A 21,933-nucleotide genomic window follows, 5' to 3' on the forward strand; every position below is an offset into this window, starting at 1 on the left:
TTATCACTCACCTGGATTTTCATAACGGCTGCCACACTGGGCTCCTGCTTCCGCCTTTCCCTCTTGCATCTATTCCTAACACACCAATCAGAGGGAGTCTGTTCAAACGTAGTAAGTCAGATCACAGCACTGCTCTGCCCCTTCTCACTCAGAGGAAAAGTTGAAGTCCTTAGTGGCCCACAAGGCCCTACCTGACTTCATCTCCATCACTCCTCTGTCCTCACCTCCTTCCGTTCTCCCCTTTCTCCCACTGCACTCTAGCCACAATGGTCTCCTTGCTGTTCCTCCCGCACAATAGCCATGGTCCTGCCTCAGAGCCTTTGCATTTGCTGTTCCCTCTGTTTGGAATGCGCTTCCTCCAGCTTTCTGCATGGCTCACTCCCTCACCATCTTCAAGCCTTTATTCAAATGCCATCTCCCTGAAGGCTCCCTGACCACTGTCTTTAAAATGATAACCTCCACCTAAGATCTTATAGCTCCCTTCTTTGCTTTCTTTTTCCTCATAGCACATCTAATATAACATAGTTTGCTTTTTCTCTTGTTTATCGACCGTCTCCTCCCTGGAACGTCAGTTCCGTAGGGGCAGGGATTCCATTCTCTTTCGTTCGCTGCTGTATCCTCAGTGCCTAGGACAGCACCAAAGAGGTCCTCAGTATATGTTTGTTGCATGAATGCATGAATGAATGAATGAACAGTGTGCATTCTATAGCTGTTGATTCTCTCCTTTCTGCTCTCTCCATCTGAAAACAGCTCTGTGAACATGACCAGAAAGGTATTAATGGTTCCTGTCAGAGTCACCCAAGATGACACAACTAGTTAATATGCCAGAGCCGAAACTTACATCCATGGCTGGCTGTGCTCTTTCCACTTGTCTCAGAAAAAAGAAAAAGTATGAAAGGGGAAAGCGAACAAGAAGAGAAGATGGCAGAGAAGATAGTAAGTGGGGGGAAGAGAGAAGACATCTCTGGGTTGGGAAATTAAGTCAATCAATCCACCTTCAGCTTAAATTTGGTGTGAATGGGCTGACACGGTCCCTTTAAGCCCAAGAAAAACTGAGATTGCAACAGGAGAGCGGCTCTTGGCCACCAGTTGGGAGGAAACGGCCAGTCTATATTAGGAAACTTACGAGCAAGTGGCAAGAGGCACAGACACCCAGGGGAGGCTGGGAGTGGCGGGGCCCTGGGAAGGGGAAAAGCCAAGTGCTGGGGCCGTCCCCAGGCTGACTCTCTCTAAGAGAGCACAGTTCTCCCTGGGGACAGGAAGAACGCATCCAAAGAGGGAGAGAAGGAGGACCCTGCCCACAGCTGTCTGGCTAAGAAGGGCCCCTGTGGAAGGACATGCCTTCTGATACCCTTTTGGCTGTCCCCCTCACTTGGCCTTTTAAACCCTGCAGGGCTTCCCACTGCCTTCAGGGTGAGGAGCAAGACCCTCAGCAGCCTACTCGGCCTGGCGTGGGCTGCCCCTGCCCACCTCTCCTGACTCGTCTTGCACAGCTCTCCAGTCACACTCGCCTTCTCACCTCAGGGCCTTTGTACCTGCTTCCTTTCCTCTTCTTGGCATGCTCTTCTCCCGCTTCCCCTGGCCAACTTCTACCAATCTTTCAAACTTCAGCTTAAATGTGCCTTCATCCAGGAAGATTTCTTGAACCCTACACCCTGAGTACTGCCACATGACGTCATGTTACCCTGTACTTCTTGGCACTTTTCCCAATTGCAGTTAAATAATTATTAAGATCATTTGTACACCGTAAGCCTTTCCTACCAGACTTTAGCTTCCAAGAGGGAGGGAGCCATGTCCAGCTGCTTCCCACTATGATCCCAGAACCTAGCACAGTTCCCAGGCCCAAGGAAGCCCACGGTAAGCATCTGATGACTCCGAGTGTCTTCTCCTGGATGACACGCTTCCGTTCTTCCAGGGGCAGGACTCAGCCCGTGGTCACTGCTCCATGGTGATGGGCAGCGGCGGCCAGAGTGTTCAAGTCTAGATTCAGCAGCCAGCTCGAACCCGGGGAATTAGGGGGTACATGTCACAGGCTGGTGAGGGCTGCACCCATGGTAGCTACCATTCTGTCCCTCGGAGGAGGCTCTTGAATTTAATAAAACCTGCATATCGCTTTCTCTCTGCAGTCGCCCTTCTGCTTTGGATCGAATAACCTGGGTTTTAACCTTAACCTTGACACCGAGTAGTTCTAAAACGTGCATGAAGTATTCAAGCCTGCTGAGCCTCAGTTTGTCTTTCTGTAAAATGGAGGTAACGATACCTATTTCCTATGGTCATTCGTTCCTTTGAATTCAACAAGTGTTTGCTGTGGACCCTGCCTTCTTGGTGCTGGGTGTGGGGGACGCAGCGGTGAACAAGTAGACAGATCCCTGCCCTCAAGGGGCTTGGAGTCTAGCGCCAGGAACAGTCTAGATTTAATCAACCATCACAAAAATAAACATTAGGCAGCCCCAGCCATGGTCCAGAGTAATGGTGGTCCAGGTCCTGGGTGACAGGGGAGTGGGGAGGGTTGGTTGACCAAAGATTAAGTGAACTATATGTGAGGCAAGCAGCATATAGTCGGTGCTCAGTAAAGGCTAGCTTTTTGGCAGGTCAGAGTCTTTGCTCAGAAAAGCTGGCCCAGAAAGGATTAACTGGAAACATGCAAAGGAGCCAGAGAGGACAGAGAGAACTCAGACGGAGGGAATGAGACCAGCCCCGATTTTCTGCCTCTGCCTGGTGGCTTGTGAGGGAGCAGGCATGTGCCCGGAATGCCCACCCCTGACTCAGGAGGCCTTAGAGCCTGCGTCCTTGGGAGGAAGAAGATTTGGGGGTCTGTTCATCAGTGAGACCTGCCTGCACACCCCCTGAACACACACAACAGAGCAGTTTCTGGAAGCCACGTCTATAGTGCAAGACCCGCCCTCTGGCCAGAGATTATGACTTGATTGGCATGGATACTGGACTGTTTAAAGGACCTCAGGTGACTGTAATATGCAACCTGGGTAAGAGCTGTAAGACGTGTCCACCGACCTCCTATCAGCCTCCGGACGTCAGTGTCCCTGGAGGACTGAACAGAGATGGAGAGACGAGGAATCAGGCCCAGCTCGACTCCAGGGTCCCCACTGCCTATGGAAGTCCTCACCTGACAGTCCAGTGTCTTCATGACCTGGTCCCAACTCCCCTTCCCAGCCTTGTCTTCCCAAACCCTCCAAAGCCCAGCTTCAAAGCCACCTCCTTCAGGAAACCTCCCCAGGACTCCTTCCTCCCTCCAAACTCTCATTGCTGGAGACGTTTGTCTCTTCTTCTCTCTGATGGCAGCTATCTTGCCTAGATCTTGTCTGTTTTGTCTAACAGCTGTCCCCGATCCTTCTCCAAGTATTCTCACATAGTCTCAGATGTTAGCACAAGAACTTTGGGCAGGACCATGGAAGTGTCATCAACAGATTTCAGACTGGATTTAAGATGGAGCCTGGCAGGTAGGAGAGTGAGCACCAGAGAGTCCGGGGGTCAGTGGCTTTCATCCAGGCATACCAAAACCGGAGCAGGTAAACCAGGAACGCACATGGTGGCGAACATTCATGCCCGTGCCACAGACACCCATATAGATGCCCCTGGGTATAGGGGACCATCCCAGCTTGGCTCTAACCCATCTTGATAAAGACCATGGACCCAGTGTCCCAGAGCAAGCAAGTCAAGCCTGAGACATCTTTAGGGGCGGTAAAGAATAGTGGAAATTGCTTGGGCTTTGGACACAGATAGACCTGATTTGGAATATCTCTTTAATCCCCCACTCCTCTTTATCTGCACCCATCCATCTGGTCCAGGCCGCGGCAGTTCTCCGAGGCTCACCACACAGCAGCTTCCCCGCTCTCCCACCTCCACTGACATCTGCTTCAATCTACTCTTCGCTGCTGCCAGAGTCGTCTCCTTTATAAGATGCAGATCTGCTCAGGGTGCCTCACCTAAAACCCTGCAATGGCTTCCCAGTGCCTGGAAGGGGGACTGTCTTGGGTCCCTAGGAAATGTCGTCTGCGACTGAGATTGCATGTGGGTGATTTTGCGGGGAGTGCTCTCGGGATGGGCACCTGTAAGGAAGGGAGCAGGCTTCAACGGTGGAAGAAGTTGAACAGTTCCAGCTGAGCCTCAGCTGACCCCACGGGATCTCTGGAGCTGGGATGGCCCTTTGGAGTTGTCCCAAATCAAAGCAAGGCGGCCAGGTCTGTGTGCTCCTGTATCAGCCAGTCATCAGCTGTGGGTTGCCCCCAGAGTAAGGCATCTCCCTTTGACAGACACCAATGCCCAGTTAGGGGCCATCAGCAGCCAACACTCCCGGCAGCTGGAGGAATGAGGACCCTGGTCCTGAGGGGTGTCTGAGGGTGTCCAGCAGAATCTACCATAAGGATAAAGTCAGAACTCCTCACTGTGACCCACGAGGCCCTCATGGTCCGGTCCCAGCCATCCCTCCATCCTCATCTACCCCACTCTCTCAATCTCTGTGCTCCAGCCTTTTCTGGAACATAACATGCTCCATTCCCACCTCCAAGCCTTTGCATTTGATGTTCCTTTTGCCTGGCACAGTGTGGCTCCCCTGTCACCCAGATAACCTTTCTTGATCCCTCAGATCTCAGCCTCAACATCACTTCCTCAAGGAGGCCTTTTCTGATTACCCCACCAGGCTAGGTTCCCCCTTATCAGCTCATAAACTCTCCTACTTGCCCTTCCAATTACTTATCCCCTGTTGTAAATAGCCAGCTGTTCGGTGCTGGTCTCTGCTGTTAGAATGCGTGTCCTGAGGGCAGGGACTGAGGCTGCCTTGCTCACCACAGCATCTCCAGCGCTCGGTGCGATGCCTGGCACATAGGAGGCATTCAGCAACACTGTCAGGTGAATGAGTACAAGGCCTTGGACGAGTTCTCTGTGAGTCTCTGTCGGCTCAGTAAAGTAAGCACGGCAAGCGTATTTTGCCAGGTTGCTGTGAGTATTACGTGGGTCGTCTAGCAGAGACCTTAGACTCTCGACTGATGCTGGGTCCCTTCACTCAGGGAAGTGAAGTCACTGCAGGGACCAGTCGTCTCCGTTTGCCTGAGACTGAGGGGCGTCCCGAGATGCGGGACTTCCAGTACTAATACCAGGATGGTTCCCAGGCACACGGGGATGGTTGGTAGCCCTAAGTGTGGGTGAGAAGGGAAGAAGGGCTGTTCGTATTCACACACTGTTCACTGGTACACTGGTAAACAGCTCGTTGGAAAAACAATCAACCCTGATTCATAGTGTTGGCCAATTTCCATCATAGAATTATTCGCACCATTGCCAGTCAAGCTACCAACAGTGGAACAGCCTACTTGCAAAGTCTCTAAAAATTTAACAGTGGGCTCTCATGAGCCGGTAGGAGCTGGTGCCAGCACCTCATACTTCATACAGACTGTCACGTGCCTGGTATCTGCAAATGGTCACCGTGGTCATAGACAACCTCAACTCGGGTAGGTGAGAATATTTCAATCCTCAGAAGGTGACAGTGGAGTGGACCTTGGAGACCATCTAGCCCAAGGCAACAAGTAATCTGTCACATGAACCGTCTCTTCCCCATCCTGTGACCACAACAGACGTTGCTAATCCACCCTGATGCTGAGTACTCATGTGGCCAAGCAGCCTCCCCTCATCACATCTCCAGGCAGCCATAGTCAATGAGCTGGTGTTGCTTGTGAAAGAAAATCAGCTTACTATTAGGAGTAAGTACAGTTCAGTCATTTCATTATACAAAGGAGGAAGCTCAGGCACAGAGAGGTAGAGGGACCTGCCCAAGGCCACACAGCCGCCTGGTAGCTCAGTAGCTCAGCTGGGACTAAAGAACAGATCTGCGGCCTTGCTTGCCTTTCAATTCTGCCTTGCCTTGAAGAGCTGAATACCCCAGAGTGCGGAGGAACAAAGGGAGATCATTTGGGATCTGAGCCTAGATTCTAGAGAATTCTGCTTAGAGCCCCCAAATGCTTTTTTGTACCCTAAGACTTCTTACCATGTCTGTATATAAATGTTATTTATGTGTTGGGACAGAGGGCACTTTTTAAAAAATTACAAAAGTCACATCCTCATTGCATAAAATTCAAAAAGAAAGGAGGATTTAAAATAAGAAAACCCTGGGGGCTGGCCCCGTGGCCAAGTGGTTGGGGTCGCGCGCTCCGCTGCAGGCAGCCCAGTGTTTCGTCGGTTCAAATCCCGGGCGCGGACATGGCACTGCTCGTCAGACCACGCTGAGGCAGCGTCCCACATGCCACAACTAGAGGAACCCACAACGAAGAATACACAACTATGTACCAGGGGGGCTTTGGGGAGACAAAGGAAAAAATAAAATCTTAAAAAAAAAATAAGAAAACCCTGTACTGTCTCCCCAGGGGTAATTGCTGTTAACAATTTAGGTCCTTCCAGGCCTTTTCCATTCATTTACAAGCCTATGCATGAAACAAATAACAAATAGACTAAAAGGTCAGCTATTCCCCGCCCTACCACTATCCCCATCACTCAGAACACTGCCTAGCAGGCAGTAGGCTCTCAATAAGTATCTGTCCAGTGGCTCTTTTTCAGTTAAAATGTCTTCCATTCCTTTCCGTGTGAGTAGAGTGGGTCTGCCTTTGTCTAAGGGCTTCAATACTTTATGGCGTGGTCTCAGGAGCTCGTGTAACAGTCCCTTTGGGCGGGCATTTAGACTGCACTCTGTTTTTCCTGTAACAATCCCAAGGCCTTGCTCTGTCCCCACTGCAGGGTGGCACCAAAGTCTCTTCCCATGGCTCCAAATGCTGCCGCCTGTCAGTGCGCCGCTGTCTCCGGTTTCCCAGGATCCCCCATCAGCGCCCCAAAGCAGAGAAGCCGGTGGCATTTGCGACCAGCTCCCGAGAGCAGGGTCGGGTTGCAGCAGGTGTACGACAAGTCCCTGCAGCCTGCAGGGTTCCACCACCCCCACGTCCCGAGGCTGCTGCCCCGGATGACGCCCCACAGCTCCAACGAGAAGCCAGGGATTAACCAGGTGACGCTGCCTGGTGCTGAAAGCCCAGGGGCCCGAGTCAAAGCCCCTTCGCCAGGCCCCGGGTCAGCTCAGCAACCCTGAGGGCCTTGGAAACCAGAAATAACTGGCTGTTGGGGAGGCAAAAGGGATCAAGGGGAGAGGGTCTCAGTTCAGAAGGAGGCCCCTCTGTTTGTATGCAGCGCTGCCCACAACCCTCATGCCCACGTGGCACATCTAACAGGCCTCTGTCACCCACGATGTCCAACACCAAGCTCCAGACCTTCCCCCCCGCACCCCTCATCCCGTCTCAGTTCAGGGCAACGCCATCCTTCCATGGCTCAGGCTGAAGCCTTGGAACCATCCTTGATTCCTCTTTCTCATGCTCCCCCATCCAATCTATCAGCAAAATCTATCAGCTCCACCTTCAAAATGGATCCGGAGTTCAACCACTTGTCTCCACTCCTGGTGACAAGATGGTGGTCCAGGCCATCACTGTTTCTCACCTGTTTTATTGCCATAAACTCACTAAGTGGTCTCTCTGCTTCTACCCTTTTCTGTGTCACCTCCTGTCCCCCTGTCTCTCAACACAGTAGCCAAAGGAATCCCTTTAAACGAAGTCAGATCATGTCACTTTGATGGTCCCCGTTTTTCTCCAAGTAGAAGTCAAATTCTTACAACGGCCTGCAAGCCTCTGCATGAACTGCCCCTGCTCCACACCTTCCTGGCACATACTGTCCTCTGTACATCCCATCATGGGCACATACTGTCAGGTTGTCCTACCATCAATGATAAGGAATTGGATGACTTTGTTAAGATGTTATCTCTAAGGGATTCAAACTTCATTGAAAATAAAAGTAATAAAAACATTGTGCATGCCATACAGCATTCCCGGCACAGCTGTGTGTAGCCCTCAGGCCTTGGCGTGTGGTCCCCATTCTACACCGTCCTTAGCGATGGTGTCCAGAGCTTGAACACCTCTGGGCACAAGGTACTACCGCTTGCATGAGGGGAAGGGGTTCAGGAGTTCCCACTGCCCCTGGATGGCTCTATGGATTTTGCCAGGCGGGTCTTGGCCACTCAAAGCAGTTATGTGGGAGCCAGTCGGGGTCCTGGATGTTTCGCTCGTTACCGGACCCAACTGCCCACCTTCTCTGTAGCTCTAGCTTGGAAAGGGATAGGAGAGAACAAGGACAGCCCCCGGTCCTTGGCAGTCAGCAACCCTGTCCCCTTACCACACACGGCACCCTCAACCAGGGCCCTCAGAAGATCAGACTGGACATTCCTCAAAAGGGTGTGGCCGCAAGGGCTGGTCCAGGGAACAGCTGCTGGGGACATGGAATTAGCAGACCCTGGAAACAAGCAAGCTCAATGAATCCCGAGGGCCTGGCCTTGGACAGGGGCACGTCTGCAGACACTTGGCCAGCTGGACTCACGCATCACAGAAAGGAAGGCTATAGAGAGGAAAGGCTAATTATGTCCACTTCCCTGTCTTGCTGAGGGTCCACTCTGCTCCCCAGGGTCCCAGAGAATGCCAAAAGCTGCCACGACAGCAACTCAGCTGGCTGTTGTATTGACCCCTGGCTGTGATCTGGGATGAGATTTTCAAGATGAGGTTAAATTATGCTGATTCTACATTCGAAATGGAACCGTGCCTGGCATGGGTTCCATCTACACTGGCAAGACTCAAGGCAGAACGAGGGCCGGGCTGATTAACTGCTCCAGAGTCAAAATCCAGTTTTTGTGCTGAAATATTCTCTCCAAAATAGGGACAGCTGAGGTTCAGGCCATCCTGAATCAGTTCACTCTTTGGAGTGTGAAGGAAACACAGAAAAGAAAAGATCTGTTTCAGCGTTTTCCATGTGCCAGGCATTATTTAAGTGCTTCTTCTGTATCAGTTCACTTCATTTTTCAATCATATTTTGAGGGAGATTCTGACATCCGTAATGGAAAGAAGGAAATGGAAGCTGAGAGAGGTTACATGATGTGCCCATGTTCATAGAACTGAGAAGTGGCACAGCTGGGATCTGAACCCAGATCTGGCTCCTGGAAGCCCCAGGTGCTTAAGTACCACGTGCCTCCTTCGGTATCACCAGACTCTCTTAGGACGTCTACACTTGACGTTTAATAGCAATCAAGAAGTTTTAAGTTGAAAGACATTCTTTTTAAATCTAAAAAACAAAAACAAAAAAATCACACTAGAACTAAAAAATTAATTTAGCAAGGTGAAAGGCTTCAGAGTCAATATGTAAAAATAACTGTATTTCTACTGCCTCACGATGAAAAATTGGAAAAATGAAATTTAAAATGTAATTTACAATGTCATAAAAAATACTTAATTTTACTCAACAAAAGATTTGTAAGACACTGAAAACTCCAAAACATTGCTGAATGAAAACTAAAGAAGACGTAAATAAATAGGGATATTTTCCTTATCTATGGATTGGACGGCTCCCTGCTGGTAAGATGTCCATGCTCTCCAAGTTGATGTATAGATCTAATGCATTTTTAATCAAATTCCCAGCCAGCCTTTTTTGTAGAAATCAACAAGCTGACTTTATAACGTCAATAGAAACGGAAATGACCTAGACTAACCCAAACAGTCTTGAACAAGAAGAACAAAGTTGGCAGATTTACTCTGATTTAAAAACTTAATATAAGCTCCAGTAACCAAGGCAGTGTGGCATTGGCACAAAGATAGACAAATAGATCAATAGAAAAGACACTTCTTCGGGGAGCAAATAAATAAATAAATATGGAGGTTAAGTTGCTTCAAGAAACACATATCACAGACCCAGATAATGTGACAGCAGGTACTGCGCAGGCCCCGATCCTGGCAAATTCGTTCAGCTCCCATGTTCAGGCAGTGGGGCTAAAATGAGCTTCAGTCATCAGCTTTGGGCGGGAGAAAGAAAACTGTATCCAGAGCCCAAAACCTTGGGTTTTTGATCCATTTATCATAGTTAAACATAAAAATATCATCTTTTCAGCATGTAATCATAATAAAAGTACTAACCACATGCCAAAATCTGTTCCAAGTGCTTGACATATATCAAGGCATCATTTAATTCTCTCCAGAAGATAGAATAATAATTCTATCAACAAGATCAAATAAAAGAGAAAATAGCAAGTCCCACAATAGGAAGGAAAATATTGTTTTGTAATGATTTGTTTCAGTTTTACATTTGTGTGCACGTATGCATAGAATTACAATGTGAAATACGTATCTTACAGGGTTGTCATCATAAAAATGTGAAAGCCATGAGTGTAGTAGATGAGAGAGTTGTTCAGTCTAAATAATGGGATGCATGTAAGAGTCTTAGCACAGAGCCTGGTACATAGTAAAGACTCGATAAGTGGCAGATACAGTCATCACTGTTGTCAGGGTCAGCTTCGTGGGCATTCACTCCGTGCTGTCACACAGGGCTCTGCTCTCAGAAGGAAGTGCACTTGGTTTAATGTTCTGTCGCCATCTTGAATTCCTTAATGATTTTGAAGATGGAACCCTGCATTTTCATTTTGCGCTGGGTCTTACAAATGACATAGCCAGTGCTGACTATTTGTATAGTTGTTTATCACTTATGAAAATATTTATAACGTGAAATATTTAATAACCATTTCTTATTATCAAATTCTATCTCTGCCTCTTACTGGCCAGAGGACGATGAGTGAGAATACTTAAATGATCTGTGTCTCAGTTTCCTTGTCTATAAAATAGGGATAATAACAGTACCTCCCCATAAAGTTGTTGTCAAGGTTTAAATAACACAGCGTATGTCAGATGCCAAGGACAGCACATGGCTCATGGTAAGCACTCCAAAAATGTTGGCCATTATTATTATTAGCTTTATGAAAAAAAGTCAACCTTGGGCCTGGTTTTCCCACTGCACATCTTGGGGGGCATTACTGAACCAGATCAGTGGTTCTGGAACTTATTTGAGCACCAGGTTACTTTGAGAATCTGATGGCTCTCCGAGGAAATGCCCCTAAGAAAACCACAGGCTGTCCATGCGCACACGCCCACATCTTGCCTGCACGCGCACATCTTGCCTGCAATTTCAGCGCGTTCATGGGCCTCTGAGGCCAAGGCACAGGTCCCAGATGAAGAACTGCGGAAAGCAAAGATCACTAATGGCCCTTCTAGTCCCGGGGTCTGTTGGTCTCTGGGGTGGGAACAGCCAGGCAGCCACGCAACACATTACAGGTTACTACTTAAGGGTCTGGTGTATGCTTGCTTTGGCACTTTAAGTCAGTGGCTATTTTTAGCTTTGCTATATATGGCCAGGGGAGGAATAAGCACTATAGGTGGGGGAGGGGGCCCAGGAGGCTCACAGCAGAGCTGGGGAGCCGGAGCTCCTTTGCCTTCGCCACCTTCCCCTTCCTGCCAGAGAAGTGGAGAGCTTAACCTCCAGCCAAAGTGAGCGCGGAGGAGAGGGAGGGGCTGTGGAGGTAGGAATGGCAGGGGCTTCGATGAAGATGCCAGCTGAAGTCACTTTACAACAGTGCTTTTCAAACTTTTTGAGCATGACCTGCAGTAGGAAATACATTTGACGTCGTAACACATACATAAACACAGACACTTGTACACACACACACACACACAATATCTACATATATCTCCAACTGAACAAATGTTTCAGGATACAGTGCCTTACCTTATTTTCTGTGAAACACTCTGATGTTTTCTATTCTGTTCTGTTCTGTTCTATTCTAATCTGTTCTCTTCTATTTTTTCATCTTAAAAAAATGCAGGTCATGACTCACTAAATTGTTTTCACCACTTATTAATGGGCGACACCTCCAGTTTGGAAAACTTTGGTTTAGAGAAGACGGTCACCGGCAACATTTGACTGCGAGGTAACGTGGGGAGTGGAGGAAATGGGACATATTGTCCCTTTGATCAATACTTCTCAAAACTGGAGATAAGATGCCAGTTTCAGCTTGCTCTCCCAGCTGCACTGCAGAGTGTGGACGTCCTGGTTTTTGTACGCTCTGTTCTCTCCACCTGGAGCATCCGTCCTCCACCCTTGTTATCTGGCTCACTCCAGACTTCAGAGCCCGGCTTGCCTCTTACTCCAGGAAGCCTCCCTTTACGCCTAAGTCTGGTTAGGTGCCGGCCTCTTGCTCCCTTCATCCCCGGTATGCCCCTGCCTAGCATCCAACATGCTGTAGTACAATTTCTTGTTAGATTCTCTGGCAGGCAGGGGCCTTCCCCATTCTGTTCATTTCTACACCCCTCTGCCCCCAGTGTAGTATAGTGCTGGCTTCATAATACTCACTCAACAGTTATTGAATGAATTGATGATAGTTAGTAGTAATAATAGCAACTACCATTTATCGAGTACTCCTTTATCCCACGAGAAATCTTATGAGAGATTAGTACAAGTCCATTTTATTGACGAGGAAACTAAGGCTCCAAGAGATTAAGTAATATGGTAAGGCCAGAGCGATAACCCAGGGCTGCCGACTCGCAACTGCTCCTAATCTCAGGATCTCATTTGTCCACATTCCCCTCAGCACTACACAGGATGGGGCAAAGGGCAGGTCCTTAACAAACCCTCAGGGTACTGATGACAGGTTGATTAACGAGATTTTCCGAAGCAGTGGCCACATCTAATTTTGGAGTGCTGCACCTCGTGTGTGGCTTTGGAGAGAGGATCTGTGAGCTTTCCTGGCCCCTGGATGTGGGGCCGTCTCGTTAAGCAGAAGAATCTGGGCCTCTGACAAACCAGAGGAGCAGGTCTTCCAGTTTCCTGGCCTGAGGAGCCCCTGGACACACCTAGGATAAAACCCAGGGTCCTGCAAAGCCCAAGTGACCTGGCCCACAACTCCACCGTCAGCTCCTGCCTGTTCCTTTCATTCACTCTATGCCCACCCCTCTGGCATGCTTGCTGTTCCTCAAACATGCCAAGCCCAGTCCTGCCTCAGGGCCTTTGCAATTGCCATTCCTTCTGCCTGGAAGTCTTTACTGCCTCCCTAGTCTTCCCCATCCTGCTTCTCAGACCACCCTATTCAAAAATATCACCCTCTTCCTTCTCTGCTATTTTTACCATCATATCAGTAACTTCTGGAAATTACATGTATATTTGTTTTCCAGTTTATTTCTGTCTTCTTCACTAGACAGGAAGCTCCCTGAGGACTTTGCTTGCTCCCTGCCCTGGCCCCTGGACCTTGCTGCGGCATGGTGCCTGACACAGTTCTTGCTCCATAATGTTGGTCGCATGAATGAATGAATGGTTTTCTCCTCTTTCCGACATAGTGGGAGATCAGTGCAGAGTTTCCCAGAAATGTGTGTCCCTGTGACTCACATCCAGGCCCTCACACACACCCTGGTTTGGAGAGGGGGAAGAGGGAAAGGAGGGAATTGTCGGCACGTGCAGACTGCACCACTTTGCTTAGGGAACTGACGCCTGCCGGGCCTTCAAGGATTATCTCCACTCTATAGCCAGAGAGACTGAGGCTTGCTCTCTGCTTGTCCCCAGGGCTTGGCGCAGTGTGGGGCATACACATCTCCTGAGTTGAACTGCACTGAATTGCAGAGGTTCAGCAAACAGCTCGAGGTCACCGAATTAGGAAGTGGGGAGCCAGAAGTTGTCTTCACCTCTGTCCAATTCCAGCCCATGCTGTGCAGCCGCCATTGTGCCCACAGAAATTCCAGGGACAACCCTGTTAACATCCAGACACATTCAAGGAAGGGTCCTCGCCAGACACTCACCAATTGGCAGCCCGGTCAGGAGCCCATCCTGCACCTGAGGCTGCTCTCTGTACGCCCAAAGGCCTCAGTGTGAGCAAACCTTCCACCCTGGGCTGGCTATGCTCTTTCCTGCCCCACCCCCAGTGCCCTCCCAGACTGCCCACCTCCTGCCCTCACCATAAGGAAGGGAGACTCGTGACAAATATAATATACCACGATGCCTTATGATACCAAATATGTTTTTGTAATTAGCCATAGTTTCGAGTTATCTGCGTCAGCTCCTCTTCCCAATGGAGCACGGGAGGGAGATTTCACAGAATGATCCTGAGCTGGAAGGAACCTGAATGAACATTTGAAGTAGGACCTGGCAAACGCTTCCTGTAAAGAGTCGAATAATAAATATTTTAGGCTTTGTGGGCCAAGAGGCAAATTTGAGGCTGTTACATAGGGACTTTCATAGAATTTTAACTTGTCACAAGATAGTGTTCTTCTTTTGGGTTTTTTTCAAACATTTCAAAATGTGAAACCATTCTCAGTTCACAGGCTGTACGAAAACAGGCAGCAGGCCAGGCTGGCCCACTATCTGTAGTTTGCAAGAAACTGATTTAAAGCAATACTGCTTCACCTTTAATGTGTATAAAGATTGCCACATGGGCTTGTTCAAATAGATGCCTTGGCCCGCCCTCAGACAGAGTCAGAATGCTTCTGAAGGCCTGAGTGGGACCCCTGGATTTGCTTTTCTAACTGGCGGACAGATGATGCTGATGCTGCCTGTCCACTGACCACATTTTGAGCAGTCCTGATATTCTAAAACACCCCATTTATGGATGAGGAAACTGAGGCCCAGAGAAGTGATATGTCCAAAGTTACACCCAGTGGAGGAGGTGCTGCTGTCTGCTCTGCCCCTTCCCAGGGCTCTTTTGCCGCAGGAAATTCCTTTCCGTGTCCTTAACCCTCTGAGCACTCATGCTTCTGAGCTTTTCACTCCTTCCTCTCTGTCCCACTCCCACCCCAACAAAGGAGATGTTCCCATCGAGATCCAGCTCAGATGTCACCTGTCCTAAAGCATTCCATGATCTCCTCACATCTAACTGCCCTTTTCTGCCACGGCACTCTGTACATACAGGTGTGCAGTTATTTGTCCAAATGCCTATCTTTGAAGCCACGGGCTGTGTCTTATTCACCTTTATATCCAACCCTTTTACAATGCCTGGCAAATAGGAAGTGCTATAGAAATACACACTGAACAAAAGGACACATGGATGGATGCTTGGATGGAGGGATGAGTGGGTGGGTAGATGGATGGATGGATGGAGGGATGGAGGGATGGGTGGGTTGATGAGTCAGTGGGTGGGTGGGTGGATGGATGGTCGATGGATGGATAAGTGGGTGAGTGGATGGATGGATGGACGGATGGGTGGATGAGTCAGTCAGTGGGTGAACGGATGGATGGATGGATGGAGGAGTGGGTGGGTGGATGGATGAATGAATGGACACTTCATGATCTATTGTTTGAAAATAATTTTCATGGCAATGTTGAGCTTAGCAAACTCTTGCAGAGCACAAGCGAGAGTATATTCCCCAGCAGTTGGTATACCCAGCATGCAAACAGTAGCAGTTACATCTTATTGAATGTGTGTTAAGCATGTATCTCTAAGGCAGGGCTTCTACTAAGCACTCCTGCCAGTCTTCTCAATAGCCCTGGTTATTGGCACTGCCTTTACTAACAAGGAAATGGATGCTGAGAGAGGTAGAGCAGCTTGCCCAATGCCACACAGCAAATAACATCCTGGCCCCTCTGATTCTGTGCCACACTGCCCCTTGCTCTTCCCATCCTCCACCAGTGTTCCTCACCCCATCTGGCTCCTGCCCCAGCTCTGCGGGGCCCAGGCTGGGCTCACCTCCATCCGCATAGGTCTCGGTGCCGTAGCCGTCCTGCAGACCATTGTTCCAAGTGCCCTCATACTTGGCACCGCTGCTGCTGCTCTGCCGGGTTCCGTACCGCCCCTTGAAGCCGTGGGTCCACTCGCCCTTGTAGAGCCAGCGTCCCTTGGTCTCTATGCCCAGCCCGTGCCGTTTGCCATGGCTCCAGTATCCCTCGAAGGTGTTTCCGCTGGGCCAGGTGTAGACACCCGCCACTTCAAAGCCAAAGTTCCAGGAACCCGAGTATTCGCCCTGGCCCTTGGGGCCCGTGCACAGTCCATGTCCGTGGGCCTTTCCCCCCTCCCAACCCCCACAGTACGCCCCGCCATCATCAAAGTCAAAGCGGCCCCCGCTCATCTCATCATAGCTCCTGACGACCTCGCCGTCCTCCAGCTTGGGGGAGAGGGCGAAGGGGTGCCAGCGACACTCTCCAAGCACGCTCAGGGCGCAGGGCTGGGCCCCCCACTCACCACTGCCACAGAGCCCCAGGAGGGGGCACGCGAGATGCCAGCAGAGGCTGAAGCAGCCCAGGAGCCAAGTCAGCACTGGGTCGGCTGGTCAGTGCCATGCCTGGGAGGCCCCCACTCAATCAGCCAGAGGAAGGCTGCCAGCTGGGAAGGAAGCGGGAGGGAAAGATTCAAAGTCTGCACAGAGCGTCCCAAGTCTGGATTCCATGGAGTCAGAGGAAAACAGTGTGATCCCTTTAAGAAGGCACAGTGAAAGGGGTGGGGTGGGAGGGTCCCCAGTCCGATTCAAAGAGGGGAAATTCCCCTCGGTGACAGCCCCAGCCCGAGGCTGAATTCCTGTAGCCGCTGGCCCCCTTCTCCTCCACCCCAGTGGGTGTGCGGGGCTGTCGATCTCCGGGCGGCCGCCCCGCCCCCTCTCCAATCCTGCCCTCCTCCAGGGATGGAAAGGTCAGTGTTGCCCTAACAAGGCCATTGGATCTCAGAAGCTGCTCCCAAAATAACCCCCTGGCCAGCCCAGCCTCCTTCAAAGCGGGAGGGGTGTTTAAAATTGGGCTAGTGCTTCGGACCCAGGGAGTGGCTGGCGGGATGAGGAAGGGACGCTGAGAACTAAGTATCAGCAGCTGGGGCAATTTGGTGGCTTTTCTCCCACTGGGTAAGAGCTCCCTTCCACCTTCATGGTCCCGGGAGTCTGCGGGGAGGGAAGGGGCAGAGGAGTCAGGGAAGGGAGGGGAAAGGAAGACTAGCGGAACAGCCAGTCCTGGACACTTAAAATCCCCCAGAGCACAGAGGTTGGCAAGTCACAGCCCCAGCACTACTCACATGCCCTAACAGGACCTGGGGTATCGCACGCTGCCAACCCCGCAAAGGAATCTGGTGACCTAAGGAGAAAGGAACGGGGCATGGTTTCACGCAGGCTTTTGAAAGCAGAGGAGGGAACTCGGAAAGAGAGGTGAGGCTCTGGAAACAGAGTCTGGAAGATAGAGCAGATCTGAGTCCAGCACTCACGCACAACCCCCAATTCCCTCCCGCCACCCCAACCCTGGGAAAACCCTGGGAGGAGCCCAGTGCAAAAGGCAGCCACGGTTCCCTATCTGTCTCCTCTGAAGAGCGAGGAGCCCGCCCTCCTCTCTCTGCCTCTGAGACTCAGGGTTGCCCGTTGTGTTGGAATGAGGTCGTCTCAGAAATACTCAAGGATTGTGATATTTTGAAAATATTCCCTTGCCAAGCTCCCTTTCGCTCTGGTGTCCTAAGAGGCTGTGAGGCCAGACTTCAGGGAGCTCTTGGGGCAGGGCAGGAGCTAAGGGCCTGGACGGATGCTCAGCACTCGGGTTCCCACAGACTCTAGAGAAAGGGACGAGTAAATCTCTATGACATGAAGCTGTGGCCAAGGCTAATGACTGGAAATCCCAGCTGAGCCCAGGGTTAACAGGAGCACAGGGCAGTTCTGGGAAAGGTACGGGCCGCTGAGAACAGGAAGCCGGGTGTGTGTGAGAGAGAGATGGGAGAGGGGGAGGAGAGAAAGCACTAGAAAAAGGCACTTGAGAACATCAGACTATTATCTGACATACTCCAAATCCCATGACGACTTAAGACTCTGCAGATTTGTTCTTTCAGGAATGGAGAGGAATGTTCTCTCCCTTCATCCCAGCTGGTTCCCAGTCCTCACGACACGGTTCCTCTGTGGTTCACAGCCCCCTGCCTTGGAGAGCCCCTTCCGTGTCCACCTTTCACCCCAGGTGGAGACACCAGCCTCTGAGCTCACTATCCCTGGTTGTGTGCCAAGCTGACAGGCAGCAAATGGCAGTGGGTAAAGACTGTATCCTCTGGGTTCTGACTCACCACGGGCCAGGCTGGCCGACAGCCTGCTCGCACAATTCCCTTCTAAGAACTCTGCACTGTTGCCCCCGGAGAGTTCTGTTTTTGCCGCTTCTCACCGAGGCCTTTGGAGAATCACACGTTTCTTTCCAGCTCTGCTCTCAAGGGGAGAGGAAAGAGCATCTCACACTGGAAGCTAGAGGAGTTTGAGTTGCCCGAGTTCAAAACCCTGTGTAGCTAAAGGCCAGGCGAATGCCGGTAATCCTGTGCTGAGGCTGAGTGGTTGTTCTGTCCTAGTGAGCGGTTCCACCTATGGAAATGCAGCCACTGTTCATCAGTGCAGCTCCCTGTGGGGTTCCCACCACCGGTGGGTACACACAGGAATCACCTGGAGAACTTAAAAATCAACAGATTCCAGACCCCGATCCCCAACCCCAACCTACTGAATTAGATGGTCCTGGGAGAAGCCTTGGACCCTTACATTTTCTTAAAAGCTCCTCAGACGAACCTGCCTTTCACTCCTGGTTAAGAACCACTGCATGCTTTCAAATTAAGAAACTGTTTCTTAATAACACTTACAAATTCATGAATCCACTTATTTACCATCGGCTGTGTAGAGTAGATAGTTGTGGAGTTAGATGTGTGTTCAACTCCCAATTCTGTCCCTCACAAGCTGTGTGACGTTGGCCCAATCATTAATTTCTCTAAACCATAAACTCTTCATCTCTGAAAGTACCTATCTCAAAGGATTATTACGACTCGGGGTAACTACCTTACACGGCTGAGTAAGGATTACGTGAGTTAACAGTGTGAAAGGCTTAGAACACACCAGACACCGAATAAACGTTAGCTATTAATATTCTTCTCACATAACAAGTTGCTTTTCACACTAACATGCTTAATAAAAATAGTCACCAAAAAGGGAAGAGAGACTCACCCCTCTTAAGTTCCTTGATAGCGAAGCTCTCCTTACTGTGCAATCCGTGTTTACTCAACATTACCTCGTGGTTTTTCATTTTTTTTAAATGATAAACTGTTATTGGTAAAGGGACACTTTAATTTCTGAAGTTTAAGTAAACTCTTTGCCAAATTTGGTCCTGCCTTACCTGACCAGTGAACTTTGTGACCAGCCTTCATTTTTGCGCCCCGCCCTTTAAAGAGGTTCGGGTCGGGGAAAGGGAGACCCCTCGTGGCCATATGTGTATGACAATGGATTTTCCTTGAGAAAACCAGGTTCTTCAGACTGGATGGAATTAGCTAAACTGGGAAAGAAGTTGACACTGTTTTTAAACTAGCTATCGCACTCTCTCTCTCTTCCGGGTCTTTCCTTGCTCTGTGGTTCTGTTCTGTGGTCAGAAGGGGCAGTCACTTGCTGCCTCTCTTTCCTTCTCAACTTCTCAGGCGTGGCTGCTTCCTAGGGAGCACCGAGGGGAGGGAACTGAAAATCCAGAACAGAGAGGCCTGAGCACAGAAACCCACTTGAGTTCTTCTCAGCCATTGAAGGCTCAGCTGAAGCAGCTTCACCTCCCAAGACAAGTTTCCTGGCTGGGTCAGGAGCCTTCCCACATGCTGGCTCCTCCTCCAAACTATGAAGTGTTTCAAGCAAGGATTAGCTTCATTCCAAAAAAATGCATGAACACCTACTAAGTGCCCGGTACTCTGGCTCATCTTTGTAGGCCCAGGGCTTGCACATAGTGGGTGCTCCTCATCTTTCGTTCTCCACGGTATTTGGCAGCTGACATGTCCCGTCTTGAAATGCTTTTTCACTTGGTTTCTAGGACTCCTTGCTTGGATCTGCTCCTGGCTGTTCCTATTTAGTCTTTTGCTGGTTCCTCCTCATTCCCCTGACCTCTAATACCTTGGGAATATCCCAGAGCTTGGTCCTCTAACCAATGCTTTATCCACATTCACTTGCTAAGCAATCCCCTTTGGTCTCATAGCTTTAAAAAACAAGCATATACTGATGGCCCCTAAATTTGGATCTCCAGCCTGTACCTCTCTCCCGATCTTCAGTCATGTATGCAACCACCAACTCAACATCTCTACATGGTATCTCATAAGCATCTTAGACTTGACAAGATCAAAACCAAATTCCCAATTTCTCCTCCCAGATCTGCTCCTGCAGCCAACTCCTAGTTTATTAAAAGCTTTGGAATCCTCCTTAATTCCAGTCTTTCTCTCACACCCTGTATCCAGCAGCAAATCTCTTCAGTTCTACCTTCAAAATAATTCTGGAATACACCTTCTCTACTGCCAAGTGTCCAAGCCACTAACACCCGTGCCTGACTTACTGCAATAGCTCCTAACTGCCCCCCTCATGGTCCATAAGTGGAGCTAGCGCTCTGGGTAAGGGCAAGTCTGATACCACACCCTCTCCTCCAGGCCTTCCAAGTGGCTCCCTATCGTCTCTGGAGTCAAAGCCTTTCAAGTGGCCATAAGGCCCTCCATGGTCTGCCCCTGTGCCCCATGCTTCTGTGACCTTGCCTGCCTCGAGCTACAGATGTCCTTGCTGTTCCTTCTGCCAGGAATGCTCTTCCCCCAAATAGCCACATGGCTCACTCCCTCCCTTTCTTCAGGTCTCTGCTCAAATGTCACCTTGTCACAGAAGCTTCTCTGACCGCCTGGAATAAAATAGCAACCCCTCCCCCTGCCCCAGTCCTCATTAGCTCCTAATCCTTCTCTCTCCAAAGCATTTCTCTGCTGAGGACAAGGATGTTGCTCTCCTACTGTTCTATGCCCAGCACCCAGCATAGCATGCCTAGTGTTGTAAGCACTCAATAAGTATTTGTTGAATAAATGAATGAATATTCAATGGATAGTTATTAAATAAGGACACGTCAGGATACTACTTTTCAAAACATCAGAGTAAGAATTGCTCAATCCACAATCTAAATCCGTTTTCCAGGATGCGTCAGAGAAAGATTGGTTCCGTGAGTCGCTCACAAAAGGCCAGCTGTTCCAAGGAGGGACACGTGTTAAAGCTGGTCCAACTGGGCCTGAGCCAAGTAATTTTTAGCTTCAAGATTCATCTTTTGAGGAAGATTCTGAGTGAGATGTAAATACTCACAACTTACTCCCGCGGATGTGGAATGCCTGAGCTCTCATCCACGTTTGGATTTCTTCAGTAGGTTACTCAGCCACTGGAACTTGGTCCTTTTCAATCCTGACATCCCTCGCCCTAACAACTTTGTATGAAAGGAACGTGCATCAGCCTTTACTTTCTGCTGACTGTTCTGTTAATACACAGAATTAAGTAAATAACCAGACCACTGGGTTGAAAAGTGAACTAAAAAGGACTTAGAGACTTAGGAACCAGCTTAATTCACGTAACATGCTAAGGCCGGTTTGCTCCACTACTCTCTGGTAAAAAAGGTGAAGCAAAACACTAGTTGTGGGGGTGAGGGTGGGGTGGTAGGGACCTAAACCAGCTCTCATGGCCTAGGTTAGCGGTTCTCAAAGTGCGGCCTGGGAATCCACTCTTTCAGGGGATCTGCGTGGTCAAAACTAGTTTCATGATATTAACATACGATTTGCCTTTCTCGTGCTCATTCTCTCATGAGTGTGGTTTTCCAGTGGTCACGTGACATGTGACGTCACAAGAGACTGAAAGTAGCAGGTAGGAGAATCGAGCTGTCTTCTATTAAGCCAAACATTAGACATTTGCAAAAATGTACAACGACACTTTTCTAAATGTTTTTTGTTTTGGAAGTTATTTTCCAATTAAAAATGTTATTTATACTAACCTAAATGGATTTATGGCTTCATTATCTTTAAATGAAGTAATACATATTTTTAAAATTTCTTAGTTTTAATTTCTAATATGGTAAATATCGATAAATATAACCCACATAAACAAAAGCTCTTTGGGATCCTCAATTTCTAAGTGTAAGAGTCTTGAGAACAGGAAGTTTCAGTGCACCCTCTCTAAGCATTAGGAAATCCTCAGGGGCCAGCCCGGTGGCACAGCTATTAGGTTCGCATGTTCCGCTTCAGCAGCCTGGGGTTCACCGGTTCGGATCCCCAGTGTGGACCTATGCACTGCTTGGCACACCATGCCA

At 49.5% G+C, this 21,933-nt stretch overlaps 1 protein-coding gene across 2 annotated transcripts in view; it reads right to left on the bottom strand.

Moving 5' to 3' along the window:
• Positions 1 to 17,938, bottom strand: part of JPH2 (junctophilin 2) — a 60,741-nt gene extending 42,803 nt beyond the window's left edge. For both annotated transcript variants that reach the window (XR_011531116.1, XM_070589282.1), the window contains exons 1-2: positions 17,900 to 17,938; positions 15,572 to 16,938 (exon numbers count right to left, since the gene is read on the bottom strand). Coding sequence is in view for 1 of the 2 variants with exons in the window: in XM_070589282.1 (XP_070445383.1) it covers positions 15,572 to 15,950 (379 nt within the window). In the remaining variant the exon portion in view is untranslated. The remainder of the gene's footprint in view (positions 1 to 15,571; positions 16,939 to 17,899) is intronic.
• Between the last annotated feature and the right edge of the window lie 3,995 nt (positions 17,939 to 21,933).

The sequence above is a fragment of the Equus przewalskii genome, chromosome 21 (assembly GCF_037783145.1).
Source record: "Equus przewalskii isolate Varuska chromosome 21, EquPr2, whole genome shotgun sequence".
NCBI lineage: Eukaryota > Metazoa > Chordata > Mammalia > Perissodactyla > Equidae > Equus > Equus przewalskii.